At 41.7% G+C, this 23,989-nt stretch overlaps 1 protein-coding gene across 1 annotated transcript in view; it reads left to right on the forward strand.

Moving 5' to 3' along the window:
• The window catches only part of LOC310781154 (contactin-associated protein-like 5), a gene marked incomplete at its 5' end in the record, with an annotated part of 138,645 nt that overhangs the window by 38,921 nt on the left and 75,735 nt on the right, over window positions 1-23,989 (forward strand). The window contains 2 exons of the mRNA XM_083641697.1: window positions 10,758-10,868; window positions 15,268-15,461. Coding sequence (XP_083497823.1) covers window positions 10,758-10,868; window positions 15,268-15,461 — 305 coding nt within the window. The remainder of the gene's footprint in view (window positions 1-10,757; window positions 10,869-15,267; window positions 15,462-23,989) is intronic.

The raw sequence follows: 23,989 nt of genomic DNA on the forward strand, positions 1-23,989 counted from the left end.
TCAAACCACTTTCACCCCTGCGTGGTTCTGAATATAGCTGAATCGCTTTTTTTGTTTTTTTTGTTCAAGTAAAACTCTTTTAAGCATTTTAAGAAACATCAGAAACCTCAATGGGAAAATGAATCAGGAATGAAGAGAGGCACTAGTCGTGTTTCCATTACCCTCAGAAATGCGCAAAATCTAAATATCGCAATAGAAATATGGCTAATGGAAACACGTAAATTTCGAAAAACCTCCAAAATATCGCAAAAAGTTTTTGCGCTCTCATGAGGTAGTTTTTTTTTCGCGTGCATTTGCACGTCATGTGACCCATTCTCCTTTGGAAAAGCAGCGGAAAATGAGGGAGAAACGGTTCGATAAGCCGTGGCAAAACCCCCGCAGCAAGTGGAAAACTTTGAAGCAACGCTACCTAGCAGAAAGACGAGTGTTATGCAAAATAAATATAAAATAGATAATGTTTAATGGCAGAAATTGGTCCATGGTGACAGGCTGCCTGTGAGCGCGCATTTGGCACAGCGGCGAGATGAGGGGATGAAAAGCACACACCGGTGCGGTACGTGCTCCTGACTGAAGTGAATACAGTGACTGTGAGTAATACATTACACACGTTTCAGGTGCAATTATTGAACCAAATCAGCCTTTTCCCCCCTCCATCTCTAAATCGGACCAGTTGTAGGCTATTAGGCTACCTTTTTTCCTCTGCCTGTCGCGCTGACTGCATTCACGCAGCCAGCAACATTTTGCGACTCATTTTCTTTTGAATTGATAATCAGGCTCGTTTATATGCGTTGTAACTTCATGTTGTTATTTGCATTGACCATTGGTTGGATTTGAGCATGCAGGGGACGGGATATGGGGCAGATCCCCATGCGTAATCACTGTGGCAGCTGCTGGTAACGGGGAATTGCGTTCAGGTGTGTGCGCCGTCAGACCAAACTCAACTTCAATGGAAACGCCTACAAGTCGCAATTGTACATTGTCGAAGTTGTAGAAATATCGCAATTATTTTGCGAAAAACTGTAATGGAAACACAGCTAGTGATGGAGAAAGTTTAAGCACATTGAATTGTATTACAATTCAATAAGCTATAATTGCATCCACATAATTATTGGTATGAGTTATTAGACAAATGCAGGTCACATGGACAGGCAATAGGCAGACACTATCTACAGACAGACAGCTTATCTGTCACGGCATTGAGCAGGCCAATGCGTTCTGCCACACACACACATGTGCACACAGACAGACAGACATGGCGCCATCCCATACAAATAGTTATTGGTATTACCGTAGTTATAATCATAAACTGCACACACACATAGGTAAAAGTAGATTTCACCCTCTGCCCACAGTAACATGTCATGTCACACGTGACTGACCTTGATAATTGGCTCCAGCCTCTGCTGCAGCTCCACAGTACACATTCCCCTCCCCTCCCCTCCCCTCCCCTCCCCTCTCTCTCCTCTCTGCCTAGAAAGATTTATGAAAATTGTTACATCTTTACTGCATCTAATGACCCTCTGTACATCATGTATATACTGAGATGATCGCAGTCCTCCTGTAATACAGTTTACAGGGGTATATTTGGCTGAATACATTATTTTAAAGACAACTTTCTGACTCCTGGCTTCAATCAATATTTGGTTCATATTGGCTGTAAATGCTGTTGTTTATTGCGGGATGAGGAATGATTATTATTGGCACCTATTCCATTCCATAACAGGCACTCTATACGGTACCCAAAAATCCTCTGAGGTCAGAGAAACAGCAAAGAGATGAGAAAACTGCACACAGCACGCCGTTTACCAACCCACTCGCACTGTAATGCTTCATAGCGAAGGAAATCAAAGAGACAAGAAAGTGGTGATGCAAAATGAATCAAACTGCTCGCACACTGCAGGCCTCCAGGTTCAATTATTTACTGTAGCAGAGAAAGTCAGAGTGGCGTTTGGAGCCCATGCTCTTCTTCAAACTAAAACAGTCAAATAGTCTGAAGACGCGGTGCAGGCTTGAAGCTTCACTCAGGTTAACCAGAATAGAGTATCGCAGGGATGACGTATTTTTCTAGGCTTTATCCAGAAATTGCTGCCATTTGGTTCTTCAGTGGGAAAAGTCTAATAAATGAATAACTTGAAATAACTTGATACGTGAATAATTTTATGCATTTTGAAGGGTTTTATAAAAATCGTGTTAAAAAAAACACATTTACGTTCCAAAAGTCATAAAAGTTATTCACGTTTGTGAAGATTATCATGCAGAACCCAGATTCGTATTCCCATAAACTTTTGTTAACCACAGACCTTATTTTATGCATTTAAGCGAAACCCCCATGTTAATTCCCATAGACTTTTCCACTGAAGAACCTGGAAGTATACTTCCGGACTCATTCCTGAGGCTCTCTATAGAAACTAATAATCGCCAAGACAGCAACTGTGAGAGCAAAATTATTGATTGATTGCTTATTAAATGGTATCCTTCCACTGTTTTCCTCTATAAATAGAAAGGCTATTCACTGAAATAATGCTCTACTAAAACATTGGACCCACAGTAAGTTGGAGATCAGACGTTCATTTAACATGTTGACTTTTCGTCAACATGTTAAATGTCAGTTTTCAGTACCAAATGAATGGGAAATATTGAAATCTGAATGCTAAACTTGTCCAGCTGCGTCTGATCTCGGTGATTCGTTTATATTCTGGTTTCCATGGTGATGAAGAACCAAATAACACCCATGTTAAGCCAAAGAGGAATATTGAGTTTCTACGTAAAAAATGGCTGTGACAGCAATAGGTTTGGTTTTGGCAGCATGTGCTTTTATGGCTGCTGCATCTTCAGTCAGGGAGAACATAAGCTCCCATAATAGCACATAAAAGCAGACGTGAGCAGTTGAAGCTGGGGGTGGGGGGGGGGGGGGGGGGGGGTTCGGGGGGGCTAACAAACACTGCATCTTTCTCCTGAGAGCAGGAGGATCGGGCTGGACGCCTGGCTGAACAGTGAGCGAGTGTGTGTCATTTAAAAGGTTTGACATCAGGGAGTGCATGCTGTTGATTGGTTCACTTGTGAAGGTGTGCTGCTGTCTGAGTAGCAAATAGGGTGAAAGTGTGAATGTGTGGCCTCTTAGTGGTGATGTGACACTCCTCTGTGGCAGCCCCACTTTGTGATTTACACTGATAAGTCACTGTTTTTTCTTTTGGAAATAAATACATACATACATACACACACACACACACACACACACACACACACACACACACACACACACACACACACACACACACACACACACACACACACACACACACACACACACACACACACATACATACATACTGTACATACTGATGAAAACACATGTCAGTTTGTACAGTAGAGGTCACAAACACAATCCATTTTCCCCAGTATGTCAGTAAGTGAGAAGGTCATTCTCTCCATACTCTGAACATTAGTCACAACAATATATATCCAGTCAGTCTTTGTTGGAGGTTCGGTCTGTAACCAATTTCTTGCTACAGCTTTCTTGCTGGCTGATAATGTCTTTAATAGACATTTGCCCTGCACTAAAAAAAAATCAGCTACAATATTTCCCAAGTTGATTGTAGAGAAAGAACAGTCAATTCCATCTCCAAAAAAGATGACTGAGTTTTTACACTAAAATCTTAGTTAGCATTTTTTATCTTAAAGCTGTAAGCTACAGTATTGGCGTGAGCTGCTGCATATTAAAACACAGTCTTTGTCTATGCAAAAGCAGCGTTTTCAAAAGGCTTGTTAGTCAGCAAGGCTCTGGAGATGTAGGGCATCAGGTAATCCTTACTACGGGCGGGTTACTTGTTAGTGGTGAAACCTATTTTGCCAGGACCTGGGAAGGGCACTGTGCAGGGACAATGATACATTTCCATGTAGTAAATGCATGTTTTCTGCACACATTCACCTTGAAAATAGACCAGGGTTTTTCTGGCATCGAAAATCACGAGGTGGCCACCTCCGTCAAATTTCATGCCACTCGACTCCAGCTCTCGACACAACTCTGACAGCCAGGTGTCTTCATGGAAAACACTGTTTTCTAACAAGCGTTGCACTCGGTGGATTTCAGTCATTTGTAATTGCGGCATTTACGCCGATGTGTTGACAATTTAATGTTACTATTATTTAGTAAAACTTTGTTTAAAGCCCCAATCAGTAAGATTTTTGACATTTTTTACATTAATATAAAAGCTTTTTAGTCACAGGACATGGTAGATTGACTTGTAATAGGGAGACCCTCGTCTTTATTTATCCCACACCGCCCTCCATTGGCCAGCACTGGGACTAAGCAAGTTGTCTGCCTCGTCCCGTAGCAAGAAAAAAAAAAAAAAACAGGACGCGCGCATGCGCTGTACAGCGGAAGCGCTGTCTGAATGAATACAAGGAAGTAACTCGATTCGCATTTGCTACGAAAATTATGTTTCACGGGACTATGGATTATTATTTCATCACGTGGTGAGTACCCGATGTCACAGCATGTACATAGAGCTTCTGGCGCTGTGTTTTGTTGACTTTGAACGGCGATATCGTTAACGATACTAATGCACGCAGAGGGCGCAGTGGAAAACTTACTGAGTGGGGCTTTAAGAAAGCCTTCTGAGTACCTTTGCATAGTCATATCGGTGCACAATCCACATAGAAAACGTCTATTTTCACTCCAGCGAAAAATAAAATAAAAATAAATAAATCGGTATATCGGCCGCCGATCGTTAAGCGGTGAATTGTTCCCAAATAAAATCAGTATCATATCATCTCAAAAAGCCCATTATGGGTTGATCTCTAGTACCACCTCCGCCTCATTTTGAGCCAGGAAAATCCAGGGATGTAGAGATGAAGATGGTGATTACCAAGTCAATTTCACACCTGACATTTCTTAATTAGGTTAATTAGGTTAATTGTTTTCATGTAAAGCATCTTTGAGTGTTTAGAAAAGCGCTAAGTCCAAACTATTATTATTCTTTGTCTTTTTCTTCAGTACAGTTCTGACTCTGGGCTCCTCTTGCATCAAAATGTAGGAAAAGAAGCAATATGCCAACAAAGTAATATGCCAGCTAAACCCGCTTTGTTCTGCTTTTGATCCTGGCTTATGACAGTCATATGGAGCCCTTAATTAATTAAAGTACATGGAGCTGGCACAAATGATGGCAGCCAGTGGAAGAAGTTGTCAGGATTAATTGTGGTGTAAAAGGGAACCAGGGACATTCGCTATAGCCATGAGACAATCACCTGCTCTGGCATTATGAAACCAGAGGATTATACCGGACCTGAGGAGACTATACGGATATATTTATATTTATGCTGCGTGTTCACCACAGAGCCCTACAGAGTTATTCAGGCTCGTTTTTCATTTATATAAAAGCGATGGGGAACCAATGAACATACTTTTCTTTCATCATCTCAACTCCACTTTAGAAGGTATCCGCATAGTATACCGCATGACTAATGTACAGTTTCTCTTAGGGGGGCAACAGCACAGCAGGGGGGTGCATCATACTATAAACGAAGGATACATAACATAACAGGGTTGCTATTTGCGCACTGCAGTGGTGGAAATGGCCAGGTTTTACTGTGGGAACCCTAGGCAGGTTTTACTGTCGGAACCCTAGGCAGGTTTTACTGTGGGAACCCTAGGCAGGTTTTACTGTGGGAACCCTAGGCAGGTTTTACTGTGGGAACCCTAGGCAGGGTGGGTGCGGTCCAGGAACAAGACCCCATCACTCCATCGTATGTGCAGCCGAAATGACCCAAATATACCAAGGGGATTAGTAGATTATTCTTTAATTTGCTTAGCAATTAAACAGTAATGATCAATATTGCATAATGATGATGACGATAGCAATGAGAACCCAACTGTGTTTCTAACAAAATATTTTAGTGAGTGTCCATGAGCAGTCTAAGCTAAATCTCTGCTATTATACACATCGATAGCTCTTATCTATTGAATTATTTACTCATTAGATTACCAGAGCCTCGGCAAAATACAGCCATTTGAACTTAAGCTGTGTTGTGATGATAACAAAGACTCTAATACCCACAAGGCTTTGTGGGGCAGTCAGGGAAGTCAATGCATTAGCATTAGCAGCCATTATATTAAATAAATATTCAATGCTGTGAAATGTCAGTAGTGTAGCGCTAAGTGATTGATGTTTCCTCTGTTAATTGCATGACTAACATCATTCCTTTGACAAGGCTTTGAATATGGCTGCTTCTGAAAGGCTGTTTCTCTCCAAAACTTAGTTCCAAGGGAACAACTTTCAATAACCTATAACATCCTCATTCAAGTGCAAAGTGTGACATTTTGATATCTGATCATGCTCGTTTCTTTGCTGCTGATAAAGAGACATCGAGCTTTTGAAATGGAAAGTACGCGTTAGATGCAGAACGCCTCTGTGGCGATGTGCACGGGGCGCGCACCGCACGGTGTGGTCAAGATAAAGGAAGCACCGAACTCAAGTCCTCCTCCAGTCGGAAGGTTCTGTTTGATTCTGTGCCATGTTGCCTGGCATGGTTTTAGTCCTTGGACCCTTGAGATGCCAATTATGTGAATTACTGGTAGAATACTGTGAAAGCCATATTCCAGTCAAATGCATTGCAGCAGACAGGGCTGAGTGGCTTCAGTGTCAAACCCCTATCTACGCACAGGGAGGCATACTCCATTGAATCCTCTATCTAAATACACACTGTATAATGTATCATTAATAACTGAATCTACATGTAAATACACACTGTATAATATATCAGTAATAACTGAATCTATCTACATGTAAATACACACTGTATAATATATCAGTAATAACTGAATCTATCTACATGTAAATACACACTGTATAATATATCAGTAATAACTGCATCTATCTAAATACACACTGTGTAATATATCAGTAATAACTGAATGTATCTAAATACACACTGTGTAATATATCAGTAATAACTGAATGTATAAATACACACTGTGTAATATATCAGTAATAACTGAATGTATCTAAATACACACTGTGTAATATATCAGTAATAACTGAATGTATAAATACACACTGTGTAATATATCAGTAATAACTGAATGTATCTAAATACACACTGTGTAATATATCAGTAATAACTGAATGTATAAATACACACTGTATAATATATCAGTAATAACTGAATGTATCTAAATACACACTGTGTAATATATCAGTAATAACTGAATGTATCTAAATACACACTGTGTAATATATCAGTAATAACTGAATGTATCGAAATACACACTGTATAATATATCAGTAATAACTGAATGTATCTAAATACACACTGTGTAATATATCAGTAATAACTGAATCTATCTAAATACACACTGTGTAATATATCAGTAATAACTGAATCTATCTAAATACACACTGTATAATATATCAGTAATAACTGAACGCATCATTTGGCCTCCGTATTATTTTTATGGGGTCAGAGGTGGTTTTTAACTGGGCCCTGAGTTGGAAAAGGTTGGGAACTGCTGCCCTAAAATACATGGAGACACCATCTCCAGAAATGCAATCTAAGGATTTGTGCATCTTGTTCTTATTCTAAGTTCATAACTGTGTTGTGTATCAACAGATATTTCTGAAATGTTCTCAAAATATCTTTGAATTCATGACACGTAGTCGTTTTTGTGGGGAACTGGTTGAAAAAAATATGGCAGACGGCCTAAAAGCACGTCAGAAACGGGGGGCAAGCGGTCGGGGATATGGGTGTGTTACTTTTTTGTGATCTATATCCTGTTAATATTCTGATTTCTAAAAGTAAATAGTTTGAAAGAAAGAAAGTGTGTGTCAGGAATTGACCAAAGTTCTGCTGTATTCTGTGGTCCATTCAGGCACCATATCTGAAACCCGGTTTGTTTATAGATTCTAAACTGGATTATGGATCCCTACTGTATTCAAATTCAGACGAGGGAGGATGCTAGTCGACTCCTTGCCATGTGATACCTTGACTTATTTTTATGTGTGTGTCTCTTGTGTGTGTGTGTGTGTGTGTGTGTGTGTGTATGTGTACTGTATGTGTGCATCACTGATGATGTCACAATGCCTCTGACATCACTGATGATGTCACAATTTATGACATCACTGATGACATCATCACTGCGACAGACAGAGAAACAAACAGACAGCCCCAGCTCCCATTTATATACTGATGATGATGATGATGATGATAATATAGATAGATAGATAGATAGATAGATAGATAGATAGATAGATAGATAGATAGATAGATAGATAGATGACTGTAAGAAATGGATAGAAGACAAGAACACAAGGGAAGAGAAATCCCTGGGGCAATGCAGTGGAATTCAGCGTGGAAGTTGTGAACGACTGAACATGTCAAACTCAAATGGATTGGCCCTCGAGTTTCCCCTGACACTTTTCTGTATAGATAAATAAATGTGTTGATTTCAGATGAAGGCCAGAACCAAAGAACAACAACAGAGAAAGAAAAAATACATCTCTGGGTCTTTTATCTGAACAAAGAGGTGACTGTTGATTTCCTCTAAACTGAAAATGACTCTGTCCCAGCAATGGCAGAGTAAAGCGAGTGCTGTTTCCCCATGGGCCCTCTGAGATCACTTCAAACACTTCTTGTGCAGTTTGCACTGGGTCATTTGAAGGGCCCTCCAGAGACATCTCCCACATGCTGCTCATTTAGTGTCATTATATGATGGGTCTGTGCCTGAATGTGCTCAACATTTCTATATCCACTGTGGATTAGCTACATACTGTCTGGCACATACAGTATGACAAATGATATAGCGGTTTCAGTGGGGCTATTCTTCTCACTGTCTCCTCACGGACAATGAGGACACAGTTGGCCGTCGCTGTGGAAGCCGGATTAAGGGAATGTGTCCTGGTCGCTGCACTAGCGCCTCCCCTGGTTGGTCGGAGCGCCTGTTTCGAGGGGGAGGGGAACGTGCTTCGTCCTGCCATGTATCAGAGGAAGCATGCGCTAGCTCGTCTACAACTCTCCCCAGATGAGCAGAGGGGGGGGGGGCAACGACCAGGACAGCAGGGGGTACAATTGGGGCACTATGGATCGGTCTCCGTTCATTAGTAAGTTTGTTCGTTAGTCACACTTTAGCATTGACTTTATGCCGCAAGCCACTTTTAGACACAATACACACCCATTGTAAAAGGATATGAACCTGAGAACCATGTGGACTCAATCACAGGATCACAGAGACAGACATTTCAGTTTCATTTTTCTCCGCCATCGTGTTTCTCTGCTGATATGGGAGGTAGCTCTGCTATTCATAGTATTCCCATGATGTCACAAGCATTTTCCTACCAATATGGCGCTACAATACACACAGCTCATTGGCTGTTGGTGTCACTTGATTGTAATCACCTGTTAATTGATTACAATCACCTGTTATTTTCCTACCAAGATGGCCGTGTGGTGATGTAACAGAATACTATCAATAGCTTCACTGTTTGTTTGTTGTTTATTATTGTGACTTTGACTCTGCTGATATGGGAGGTAACTCTGCTATAGCTTCACTGTTTGCTTGTTGTTTATATTGTGACTTTGACTCTGCTGATGTGGGAGGTAACTCTGCTATAGCTTCACTGTTTGCTTGTTGTTTATATTGTGACTTTGACTCTGTTGATATGGGAGGTAGCTCTGCTATAGCTTCACTGTTTGCTTGTTTATATTGTGACTTTGACTCTGCTGATGTGGGAGGTAACTCTGCTATAGCTTCACTGTTTGCTTGTTGTTTATATTGTGACTTTGACTCTGTTGATATGGGAGGTAGCTTTGCTACAGCTTCACTGTTTGCTTGTTTATATTGTGACTTTGACTCTGCTGATATGGGAGGTAGCTTTGCTACAGCTTCACTGTTTGCTTGTTTATATTGTGACTTTGACTCTGCTGATATGGGAGGTAGCTTTGCTACAGCTTCACTGTTTGCTTGTTTATATTGTGACTTTGACTCTGCTGATATGGGAGGTAAGTACTCTGCTACAGCTTCACTGTTTGCTTGTTTATATTGTGACTTTGACTCTGCTGATATGGGAGGTAGCTCTGCTACAGCTTCACTGTTTGCTTGTTTATATTGTGACTTTGACTCTGCTGATATGGGAGGTAACTCTGCTACAGCTTCACTGTTTGCTTGTTTATATTGTGACTTTGACTCTGCTGATATGGGAGGTAGCTCTGCTACAGCTTCACTGTTTGCTTGTTTATATTGTGACTTTGACTGATCCGTCTTTGTGGTTTTTTGATTGTCTTTCCCATCTTTTGTTTTCACTGTCATTGGAGTTTGATGAGGGGGCGGGGCTTTCATGTTTATTGCCAGCCTTCAACAGGCAGGTAGTGGGAGGTGGATCACTGTGGATCACTGAGACAGTGTCAAACACACCCAAGGACACACCCTTTCACAATGGCGTTTAAAGAACAAATCCACCGCAAAACTCATTCAATATTTTTAAAACGCAGTATTTTTCTCTTCTTTCTCCTGTGAATTACTGGACAAATAGAGAAAGTGACTTTAGGTTTTGAGGGGAAATCCATGGCAGAAGAGGCATAGATATACCCCACCGTTTCCCCGCCGACACAAGCCGTAATAATCCATCATGCGACGCGTTTGCGTAGTGGGATGCATGATGGATGTAGGGAGCCACTGACAGAGGTGCAGTGGACGAGGTAAGCTGAGGGAATAACGTGAGGTGTATAATCCTAATCCGTTTGCTTTGACTTCCTCCTCTCCTCAGATAACTGCGATGGCCCCCTGGCGTCGGCGCTGCGGGACGCGTCGTTCCGGAGCTCGTCGCAGTCGTCTGCCGGCGGCGCCCCCCACTTCGCCCGGCTCAACAGACGAGACGGTGAGTGTAGACGGACCGGCGTGTGTCCCTCCCGCCTCGTATTTCTCCTGTCCCGTTGCCCAAGGTCGCAGTGTTTCATTCCCAAGCAGAGGCTGTAAAACATCAGACCTAGAGAGGAGAGCGCGCGACTTGTCATTTGGCTTTGAGGTGACATTTCCCTTTTCATTTATCAACACTCTGGCCTAGCATGTCTCCTTCAGCAGTCAACCTTCTATGTAAGCAGCTGGAAGAAGGTATATTTAGCAGCTCTTGATTCGCTTTAGTAATTGCAATGAGGCAGTTCTGTGTTTTAATTAGCAGTGCTGGTACACACACACACACACACACACACACACACACACACACACACACAATATCATCATTAATCCATTTTAGTCGGCATAAGTAAGACTTTATAGTTGGCGTATAAAATAACAGCAGAACAGCTAGAGCAGCATTGGCATGGTAGGGTAAAGATTCTGAGTAAATGTCTTTGCTTTTGTGTTGAGTTATTATCATACCTGGATCAACTTCAAGGATATCCTGAATGACTTATTTCACTAAAAGCTGCAGTCCTTGTCATGGATGCGTCGTGTCAACTTTGGTCAACACACATATTCAAACATAACCCAGCATGATTTGAATGTTTCATTAAAGTGAGCGCTGTGAAACATTCTTAAAATGCATTTCTATTGAGGGGTTGATTTAACCTTGCAAGCAAGCTGGATTCTCTCGTGCGATCTAAATCTTGTGAGATAATACGGAATGTGAAACAAACCAATCCCATCTGGCAGCGTCAGGTTCGGATTGATCATAAAAACATCACAAACCTGACATTTAATACCTCAAAATGCTTGAAAGCTTCTTATTACATTGGCAGATTAGCCACAACAACCTAATAGTACCATGTACGGTTGGGAATGTCTCGATTGAAGTGGCGTTCAGTCAGACAACACAGAATAAAAAAGACAACAGAGAAGTTTAGATTGAAGAAAATCAGTGAAACATGGCCCGGGTCCCTGAGACAGCCAATTTATACCATTCAGAGTCACTAAACCACAGAACCTGCATTGCCTTTGCAGACTAATTTGGATGACTGCTACCACCCAGTCACTCAATATCATAGAGTGTGAAAAACACATTAATTAGCTGCTGTGAGTTTGTACTGAAAATACAAAAAAAATAATTTTGATTTTATCATAAGAAAATCTGCAAGATCTTACAAATTAGATATAGAGAGGCAAAGTGACTGCCTACTTCCTGCTTCAGCACTGTACCAGAGATTTTTATCCCCCATTTATTTTCCCATAGACATCTCATAGAACATTTCACTCAGATCAAAACTTAAAAAAACTACATCGAAAAATATGTTCTTTAAATCCGCATTTCTTTTTAACGTTTTGAGTGAAATGTTATGTGGTCTCTCCTGTTTCTAAATATATCTGAACCGTTTGGTTTGAACAAGTAAAACTATTTTTATAAGCATTTTACGAAATATCTATGGGAAAATAAATGGCGGATGAAAATCTCTGGTACAGTGATGAAGCAGGAAGTAGGCGGTAACTTTGCCTCTCTATTCAACCATTTTATAGTATTTTTTAAGTATAAGTATGGCAGACATAAAGCTCTCAGATGTATTGTTGTAATAATAATAATAATAATACATCAAACATCAATTATGGTCTTCCCAGAGTGTCCCAAACATAACTAAACTCCTTGTCCTTCAAAATCGGTTGCCACCTTGACCAAAATATTTACTCTCGGAATAACTTGACCGTGCATTTACTCTCTGGAATTACTCTCATAAATACTGAATACGACTAAATAGACTGCAGAATATTGGAGTGCAGCCATTATTGATGTAGGAGTACTAGCAATACAGTACGAGCAGTAGTGTTCATGCAGCAGTAGTAGTAGTACTAGTAGTACTAGTAGTAGTAGGCTTAGGCTTAATAATAATAATGTGAGCCAATGTAAAACGCAGTGTAGATGCTGTTAGAGGCTGCCAGTCGTCCCTGTGATGGTCTTGTTTATTTATGGTAATTATCCTAATGATTTATTGATCTTAGACTGCTAAACACACCACCCTTAAGTGTTCAAAATATTTGAATCTGTTTTCCGCCGGACTTCATTCCATCACTGCTTGATTAAGTATAACAGATCGCTCCCTTGGCAGAAATCTCATATTAATAATGTATAGTCATTTTCTCAATCAAATTAGGCTGCATGTCTGGACCATCTCCTCATTATATGACCTGTACCTTATTTATAATTCTGTTACTATATCAGAAACCCTTCGTAGTGGTAGTAGCCATGGACGGACCTGGAGCTAGATCCTGAGTTGCTTGTAAAAATGTCTTCACTGACCTCTCAGGATGCAATAATTTCACTCTGGTCGATCTGCATCCTTTTCACGGACAAGGTTTTGGGAAAGCTAGGCGTGGCAGTTTGACCTTCTGATTGGCCGCTGGTCAAGGTTCGAGGGTGGTAGGCAGCGGACTCTAAATAATAAAACGAATGGAAATGTGGAATTGAGGAACTCTCATCATGCCAATCATGCACATGCCCCTCTTTCAAAAATTCAGTTTGTAACCCACGGTCAACCTTCACTCCATGCTCCTGCTGCATCACCCTGCTCCCTGGGGGGCGGCTCTGTAAACGATGCGTCCTCCATGGCGGAGAGACACTCTGCTTTGATATTCTGCACTCATCTGCTCCCATGGTGTTGTTTCCCATGCAGCCCACAGCGGCTTGAGTAATGAACCTTTCTGCCAGAGCTGACCTGTTTCTTCAGCTTGATGGCTGAGGAGCCTGTGGGACTTCGGCACGTCTTTATGGAACTCACGACACCTACAGTATCCACACACACTTTAATCATGTCCCTGAATTCTTAACAATGCCGTACAACTAGGCTGAGGACAAAGTAGGCTATGTGTGGAGTGAGCAGCAACGTCTCAAAATCCATTGGACATACTGTAAATGTAGAAAATTGAAAATACAGTGGGTGGGACCCAACTATTGATTTCTCTCGCTTTTGCTGAAAAGTACTTTTGGTTTAGTTCAGGAATTCCACCCACGCTGCTCTGAAAACATCTAATTTCACAGTCACTCAAAGTTGAACTGCCCCCGTCTTGATTCAATAAGCATTACATGTTGTATTGTTTCACAGTTTATTTTGTAAGAAATATTATTCATTATTGTGGTACAGTAGCTGCTGTGTGAAGTGCAACAAGACAACCTCAGATGACATGAAACAGGCCAAATTCACCCTGTGCTTTGCTCTACTTCTTTGTGGATAAGCCACAGTTTGGAAACGAGCAATAAATCAGTGGATCAGAGCTGAAGCCATCTCCCATGGGTTTAACACTATTGTATCCACAAATTACTTCTCACTACCAATGTCTTAGCTCTGCTAGTTTTATTAGCGCTAGCTCCCATGTGCTTTACAAGATGGAAAAAAATGCCTCTGTAAAGACAGAACACACACACACACGCAAGCGCACGCACACACACACACACACACACACACACACACACACACACACACACACACACACACACACACACACACACACGCGCACAGATGTTTCCCATGTGATCCCAGAACTATACAATACAATATGTATTAGTTGAACTCTCCTACGCTATTAATACTTTATGTTAGGGATGCCCGATAATGGATTTTTTTTGGCCAATATCCCTCATGTCGATATTTTATAACTACGGATGCACCGATTGCAAAATTTTGGACCGATATTTAAAATAACAATTTGGTCAATATCCGATACTGATATTTAATTGTATGTATTTATTTATTTATTTATTCATTCATTCATTCATTCATTCATTCATTCATTTATTTATTTATTTATTTATTTATTTATTTATTTATTTATTTATTTATTTATTTATTTATTTATTTATTTGTTTGTTTGTTTGTTTGTTTGTTTGTTTGTTTGTTTGTTTTTTTGTTTTTTTGTTTGTTTATCACAGTATCAAATAAATTTGCACAAATAGTCAATAGACATGTGAATCAAAGCCTGAATGCGACGATGAGCTGTCATTTTTCCTCTTCCTCCTCTTGTTGTGACTCCACCTACAGAGGAGCGTGCATGCACTCCCCAAAGATCATTTATGTCCGAGAAGATGAATCACTCGGTAGTACACAAGGACAGAATGAAATCCCGGGACCCAGAGTTTATATTTTGGACTCCTTGTTCCCGCCCGTAGCAAAGTTAAAACCGCTCGCTCCCCCAAGATTTGCTTTGTGGCCCTGCAGGACTTCAGCTGTGATCATTGAAGCCCTGTGCTCAAACATATCAAGGTTTTCTATCACAGAATTTCTTGTCACACTGTTTGGGTACATCCCCAGTGAACGTCTTAAGGGGATCTCATGTCAGGTGGGTCTCTGTCCCACCAGGAGCAGGAGGCTGGACTCCGCTGCTGACAGACCGAGAGCCCTGGCTCCAGCTGGACCTCAGGGATAGGATGGAGGTGACGGCGGTGGCCACACAGGGGCGCTACGACAGCTCCGACTGGGTCAGCAGTTACCTGTTGCTGTACAGCGACACTGGCCGGGCCTGGAAACAGTACAGACAGGAGGATGGAGTAGGGGTGAGTCCTTGCATGGTACCAGATAACAGCATTATTTGTTTGTTTGTTTTTTCAATTGACTGCATTGTTATATATGCATAGGCGGAGTTTGACTTTTAGCTCTGGGGGGGCCACTTCTGCAGGAGACACACATTGGCGGGCACGCCAAGGCTGGCATCATCAGGGTCTCTCTCTAATTATTGTTTAATAAGTATAACAATGGAAATATAAGAAATATTAGAACATGAGTAGAATCACAGAACATTAATACTCATTATTGTATGTTTAGTAATGTAATGTATATTATATAGTGCTTCACTGTTCACTGTTGCTTTTGACCGTGCTCAAAGACACTTTACAAATACAGGATAAAACAACTTTAATAAAGAGAGAAAATATTAAAATAGATGAGAGAGAGAAATATTATAGGTCAAAAGCAACAGTGAAAAGGGCTTTTTTGGAGAGATGACATAATGAGTATGAAAGACAATGAGTTTGGGCCTGTCAGATGTGACTGGGGAGGGCATTCCAGAGGGAGGGGGCGGCTGCAGCAAGGCCCTGTCAGAGGCCCCCCTGTCACAGCTTTAGCAAAGAGATACCTGTGATTCTTGTCAAAATGGATATAAATTGTATGATCATATTCAGCCAGACAGTGAGATGGAGATTTACGATGGTGAGCAAATTTTTTTATTTTTTATTTTGTTATTATTATTATTTTTACGACTGGGGGGGCCAGGCCCCCCTGCCCCCCTCCCCCCCCCCCCCATTAACTTTGCCCATGTATATATGAGCAGTTGGTCTAGTAGTGTATAAAATAAGCCTTTGGTGCCTGGTCTCTCCTGGAGGACAGAGTCAGTGTGAGTCTTGGCATGGACAAGTTAATTGTGGCCCAACTGGAGCCATGCTTTGCTCACTGTCAATTATATAGAAGAATGGGCAAAACCCAATGCAGCACAGTGACACATTTTGCAAACCTGGTTTAATAAGCTTTTCAATCCCCATTTGCATGGGAACATGCAGTACCTGGGAACATCCAAAGATTTGTAATATTGCTGAGATTAGCCTTCTCTAGATGGCATTAGCATTACCAGGGGTGGTCTGTAATTTCATTCTGCCTATGCATATGTAAGAAGGATGGCTGGTCACTACATTTGTGGTGGAATGTAACAAATTGACCAGCAACCGATAATCCTATTCCCAGAGCCAGATTAACACCCCCAAGGGCCCCGGGGCACTGAAGCTTCCAGGGGTCCCCCTACCCATCGTCCGGATGTTTGGATGTTTTTTCGCCATATTTAGAGGAATATTTCATTTTAAATTAACATTAGTATTATACTGTTATGCTATTATTCCGTTTCTGAGATTCAGTTTCTCACTCACTCATAGGCAATTCTAGGCATTGCAAAGAGGTAGCACCAGCAGGATAAAGATATTAGTCTGAGTGGGGGGTTTCTAGGGGGGGCTGTGCCCCCCCAGGACAAAGAAATTTTGTACATTTTAAAGTAAAATGCATGAATCTGATGCACTCTGAGAGCAAAAGGAAGAGGCTAATCTTCACATTAATATCCTCTTCACTGTGCTGTGGCTTTACAATGATGAAAAAATAATTGACATTACATTTCCAATACAAAACAGCAGAGGGTGCCGCAGCACCACAAGCACCCCCACTTCCCGCGCCCCTGGTCACCACTTGCCCACAGGCATCCAATGAGACTAAATCATCAGACTTAATCTTCTTGGAAACACATTTTATTTTGTCCTGATTGGTCTTAGATTTGTGTCATAGTTCTGTGGAGCCCAACATGAGCCCGACCATGTTGGGTCTTTTTTGGAGGGCCCCTTCACCCCGAGGGCCCCGGCACCTGCCCCGGTTGCCCTATGGTTAATCCGGCCTTGCCTATTCCCAGTTCTTTTTAAGGAGAGGTGAGCGGTGCTTAGTAACCCACAGGCAAGCATTTGGAACATCAACTTCAAGTCCCTGGAAACCAGAAATATTTTATTATTATTTAGCATTTTGAGTTCATCACATCACAGGAATCTATGTTAATAAGCCACCAGCCAAATTTGAACGATGATGAACGTCGCAAAGTATATAAATTTAGGTTTGACAGTCTTGACAAAAGTCATGAGAATCAATTAGTTTTTAGAGTGTATTTTCTCCCGCGGACTGTGTGGGCGTGTCCCGTCTGCAGCAGGGAAATTTCTGTCTCTCGGAGAGCGCGAGAGAGAGGGGGAGAGGGAAACGGAGAAAGAGAGAAAGAGAGATCGAGTGCGTGTGTCGAACACACACACGGTGTGTGTGTGTGTGTGTGTGTGTGTGTGTGTGTGTTCGTTGCTCGGAGAGGGAGAGTGCGACAGCGCAGTGTGTGTGTGTATGTGTGAGTAACCTCGCGTCACCAGGCTGTGTGTCTCTCTGTGCTCTCTCTCACACTAGTCCAGAGAGAGAGAGAGAGAGAGAGAGAGAGAGAGAGAGAGAGAGAGAGAGAGAGAGAGAGAGAGAGAGAGAGAGAGAGAGAGAGAGAGAGAGAGAGAGAGAGAGAGAGAGAGAGAGAGAGAGAGAGAGAGAGAGAGAGAGAGAGCATGAGGGAGCGCTGTCACTGGGGGCAAAGAACGGACAAAAGGAGAAGGGCGAGTTGCGTGCATGTACAAAGGTTATATAGAGCTTATGACGTCATAAGCTCCTGCATTTTAGCACCTCGCGCACTGCTCTCTTCAATGAGGAAGTACCTTGTAGAATCTTGTAGAAAAGTGTCGATTTTAAGGCTTTGGGTTGAAAGTAATGTATAATAATTTCGGAGGCACACAATTACTAACATAAGACCCTAAATAACATAGTTAGAACGTTTTTGTGGATTTTGTTTTCCAGGGACTTTAATGTTTACTGCAACAAATGGCAAATAAGAGCACATTCTTTGGTATTGTTAAAACTCAGCAGCATAAAAGATACGCATGTAAAATGTTTAAAGGATGCAAAAGACTATAATGTGTTTATATGTATTTATTTGTTGCTTATGATGTTCAATGTTGGACCATGTATGCTTATGTATGCACTGTACAGAAAACTAATTCCACCAGCCTGGCTGTGTGGTCATTAAAGAATCTCATCTCATCTCATCTCATCTCATATCATCTCATCTCATCTAATACAATTATTAAAACATAAAAGGTATTAAAAAGTTCTCAAAAGTCTGAAGCAAGCAAGGCTAGCCTGGAGGAGTCAAGTGTGCACTGGGTGTGAGAACTCTCTGGACACCGTCAATCCCGGCCGCCAAACTCAATGCTATACGTGTGGCAGCCTGGGAGAACACTTCACATGTCGCTGGTACACATTGTTGGTAATGAGCCAAAGAAGGTCGAAAATCAGTTTTGCAGGTATTTTTGAATTTTCTTTAAACTGATTTGTTTTTTCACGTTTAAATTTTCGACACATAAAATACCCATAACTTTTGATTTGAGAGAGCTATCTCAGTCATTCAAAAAGTTAGATATAGGGGAGAGTTTCTAATTTATGGAAATGTCAACAAATGAAAATGTCAAATAGGCTACACACATATCAGAAACACAACAAAACATTTCATGCAACTAACTCAATATATATGACATGCAAATAAATCAACAGTACCCAAAAACATATGTGCAAATAAATTAATAAAACACTCCAATCCATAGCATGACACATATTGCTCAGTAATCAGGACGGTAAAATAATTTACTGAGGGTATGTGATAATCCAGTGTTAAAAACTTCTGATATTTCAATTATTTGTAACGCTGTGTTTGGACCCCCAATGCAGAGAAGACGCAGAGGCATTTGAAAGTTAAGTCTCTTTACTGGACTTTGCAAAAGGTAACAGAAAACAACAAAAGACTTCTGCCAAACAGGGCAGGGAATACTGATACACTGGCCGGCTATAGCCACCCGGCAGGAGATAAATCAACAGAAAACTAGAGCTCCAGTAGACTGGGCTGGCAAACACTGTCACACAGAGGAGGCAGACGACGGCTCAGGATACCAGGAGTGTAGACAGGACATGAAGCAATTCCAAGATTCAGCAAGGAAGGTCTGAGACACAGTTAAATAGACCACCACAAGCACAGGCACAGGCAGATTAGAGAAGGTTTCCTATAGGCCGCTTATTCCCGCCGGCACCAGCCCAGCGCGGCAAGTCCCTGGGACAGCGACGGGCAGACCTCTAGCTCCAGGGGCACTGCTGCATTTAGCACCTCGGATGGCTCCTGCCACTGACAGCAGGGGCGATGCATTTTATTGAATACGGCGATGGCCATATTTTAGACCTGCTTTTAGTGTTTTGCCCCGGATATTTTTAACTATTGGGTTTTATCTCAATGCACAATTTTAGTTATCAGTTTTTATTGATGGGCCCTTTTACCCCCAGCCACTTTTAATTATTCTATAGTTCCACTTGCTGTCACTACCCCTTGCCAGGGCCACCGGGACCTTTTTTTGACTGCTATCGCAGCACATCCCCCCTAACCTCGACCCAAGGGCTGTGTGTATGAGGATTGTCGAGCTTAATACCTACGGTGCGATCAGCTCCTCGGACGGCTCCTGCCACTGACAGCAGGGGGCGCTGCTGCGTTCAGCACCTCGGACAGCTCAGCAGGGGCGCCAGGTTTCCTGCCACTGACATTGTTGCACTGGCTCACGGTCCAGCAGCCCTCCCGAGCAGCGACCGTGTCATTAGTTGGAGTTGACGAGTGTTGATTATGGAGTTGTTGGTTCACTCAGAGCTGATATGGCTCAGGGGCAGCTGTTCCAATCTAACCAAAAAAAGTGTTGAATGAACCCTGATAGGTGTGGATTTATAGACGCATCGCATAGTGTTGATTTTTGCAGAGCGGGGAAACAAATCTTCAATTGGCTCCATGTCATTGCAAACAGTGATACTGCTCTCTGTTATATTGCCGTTATAATCCAGATGCCAGGTGCGCAAATCTGTAATTTTGTGAAATTCAAGATGTGGACGGGATGAAATTGTGGAGTCCTGAGGAGACAATTGCCAATCACCAGACTAGTTTTCATCATCATGAATTCAGGCATACTATTCTTGGAATGCATTGTTACGCTCACACGTATCTCACATTTCCTCTTACTTGCAGTATTATATAGTATGAAATAATAAGAAATAATCAGCGTGGATACAGATGATGGCCATTCAATCTTTGTTGAAATGCACTTGTAAGCACACACCCACACACCTCGTCTCTCGTTTCCATTCCTCTTACTTCTCTTACTTCATATCCATGATTTGACTGCATTACACAGGAATACAGAAGCGTGTTATAGCTTTCAGTTCATCCACAAACATATCTCATGTTTTATGTGCAGGAAATCACACAGTTGTTTGTAAAGGTATGTGAGCAATCATAGGTGTGAAATGAGTTTCCATGGACATGTAACATCCAGTTATGGCCTTTATAGTGCTAAAACATCATCTATATCTTCCAGATTTCTTTCTAGACAGAGATTTGATTGCTATGGGGCTAGGGGGCGACAGCATATCGATTTTGACCAATTTAGAGACAGATTTGCTTTTCTTTGAAAGTTTGAGCAAAATTCAAAGGAAAATAATAACTGCAGTTGGCTCCTAGCCTGATATCAGGCTGAATTGTCAACTTGTCCAAACTCAACTCGGTGGAGTAGGCGGATTCAAAGGTCTGGACCCAGGGGCCTGTACTACGAATGTTGTATAAGAAGATCCAGGATCTGTCCCTTGATCTGGTTTGTCTAAACCAGATCAGCTCGATTGTAGTTAACTTGTACTACGAACGTCGATTGCCACTCGTTAACACGAACCAGGTTTTTCTAATCTAGCTGACAGCTCGTGCACATGAAAATGCCCGTGCACTGGAGCTGTCAGCTCGGAGCCAACCCCTTACCAAAAGAGGCGTGGTTTTTAACAACTGCCAATCACAGTGCAATATGGACTGCTCCAACTCTGACAGCGCCAGACACGCCTATTTCCTCATTTATTGAAACCGCAAATACAAATCTGCGTTGGATATTATTACTGTTCCCGAATGACTGTCTAAACTAAAGTGACCACTTTTATCCACACCAGTAATTTCTTTGAAGAGCGGTTTCGTAGGCTATCTACAGCTCTCTATCTACAGTCTTTTGTGGAAGCAATGTGTAATCTATCTCAGTCCAAAATCCGTATGTATAGACCATTTAGTCTCAATGAATAATAATGATCTCATGATGTGTTTAGTCGCACTGTGCGACTAAACACATCTGAGATCATTATTAGGCTATTTGATTGAATAATTCCTATAGGCTAATCAATAAAAAAAAGAATGATAATAAAATAAAATAAATGCTTCTGAACTGAATCGACACGGTACGTGCGGGCATAGATTTCATTTATAAAAAATCGCCTATTTTGTGGTCACATATAGCCTATAGGCTATTGTCAGCAGAGCGCATATCTCCATATTTCATATAATGATGCTGGAAATATGAAGTTCAATCACATCATACAGGCCAAAAGCAACACAGTTGCAGCTGCAAAATGCAGGAGTAGCCTAGATATGAATCATCTTAATATGATTAAGATGATTAATCATCATGATGATGATATGTGCAGGTGATCCCATATTAAATTGCTTAGATGTAGTAGGCTATTCTAGCATGTAGGCTATGACCATTTCAATTCCAACCCAACGTCAGTCTCAGCTCCGTTGCGCACACGGCACCGTGCGCTTTGGAGACGTTTATGTAACCTTTTTATGCCGGTTTAGTGATATTTCTCCACTCACTATTCAGCTGCAATCGATCAGCGGGGTCAAACAACGTATCTAGGCTACTTGAGAGCATTAAAATGAATATATAAAAACATATTCCAAAGTGGTAAGTAGGGCTTAATTAAATTATTCGTCCTTGATTAATTCAACATTACAATTCGTGCTCCTTCCTAGATGGGAAACTCATCCAGAAAGGGGTTGGCCATTTTTCCAAACTGCTGATTTGATTGGTTCGTGGGCGGTGTATTTAAGGTCTAATCTTATCCTTGCAACTTAACCTGCTGCGGACCAGGTTAAGTGTGAAGCATAAGTTGCTATGGAAATATATGTTGGTAAGAAGTTAACTTGCTTTGTAGTACGGCTAAACCAGGTTTAAACCTGAAGTTACCTTGCTAAACCACTAATCTTGCTTTGTAGTACAGGCCCCAGGTAAGGGGTGCACAGAAAAACACAGTGTGAATGCAACCTACAGTAATCAAGGTAATATTACAACACCTGTGAAGCAGAGTGAATACATGCACAGTGAAGCACCATAGTGCTGTTATACTGTATATTAGCACTCATGGAATGCCTCTTGTCCAATCAAATTGCTCGGCCAGAACTAACTGTTGTATAAACATGTATAACCCACGGCCAAATGCAACATATTCATAGCCCTTCTCTGGGGTACTCAAATGGCATTCTGAGAGATTTCCACCTGAAGTAGATGCAGATGAGACACGTTGAGGGAAAGTGGGTTCACCAAAAAAGTAAAGTACCACACTTCATCCCAAAATAACTCCTGGAATGCACTGAGCATCACCGTTTCATGATATCAGTAAGAGGAACCCACAGTCGATCTTTTGTTTGTTGTTGAACTTGGATTTGATTTGGGGCACCACTTTCAAGGCTCCAGTCAGCGGCGCGGTTCACATCCAAGTAATGCCAGGAACAGTCACTACCAATACTGTATTATGAGAACATGGAGATGGTTCTTTTAGTTTGCAGCCTTCATCCGACAAAGCGGCGATGTGCTAAATCCCGACTGTGTGATGCGTCGGCTCGCAGAGGAAGATGAAGGGGGGAAATGACATTGCTAAATAGACCTCTGACCATAAAGAAAAGCGCGAGTCAGCGTCTGAGCTCTTGTGTTGGCTCAGCAGTGTAAGGGGACCGTTCTTCTTGAAAGCATTCACGCGTCTTCTTCGGTTCACCGTGAGGGACAGAGATACGGATAATCACAAATTATAAAATTGTGTAGCTGTGTCGATGGAGAAATGTCCTTTCCTCAAAAGCAAGCAGGACTGTGCAGAGTTGTTATTGTAAATTGTGTCATTGAGAGCCGGAGGGGCTGAATACCTCGGAGCAGTGCTTCTCTCTCTGCATATTGCATTTCTACTCTGGCACTCCAAACCATTCTGCAGTCATTGGCTAATCTAGCAACAAGTGCTCTTCCAGCAGGAACTGGTTTACTCAACCGACCTTGCAGTGTGCGGACTTATAAAGACACGATTAGATAGCCAGTACGTAGCACATTTCTCCTGGTATATTTGGGAATTTTCCATTATCATCTCCTTTGTAGCATCTCCATCTTTTGGAACACCGCCTCATCTTTGAAAGCCTTTCGATCAATATGTTTGTAATGGTGCCTATACGCTGACATGCCAAAGCTTCCTCAGGATTGGAATTGTCACACATCACTCCGATACCTTCAGTCATCCTCATGTTAAGGGCCTTGTCATGTAGTGACAGTTCAACTTTGATTCTACTCGGGAAAGAAGTGCTGAGTGAAAGGGATTCCTGAGT

This window comes from Poromitra crassiceps, assembly GCF_964638095.1.
Source record: "Poromitra crassiceps genome assembly, chromosome: 8".
Classification (NCBI taxonomy): domain Eukaryota; kingdom Metazoa; phylum Chordata; class Actinopteri; order Beryciformes; family Melamphaidae; genus Poromitra; species Poromitra crassiceps.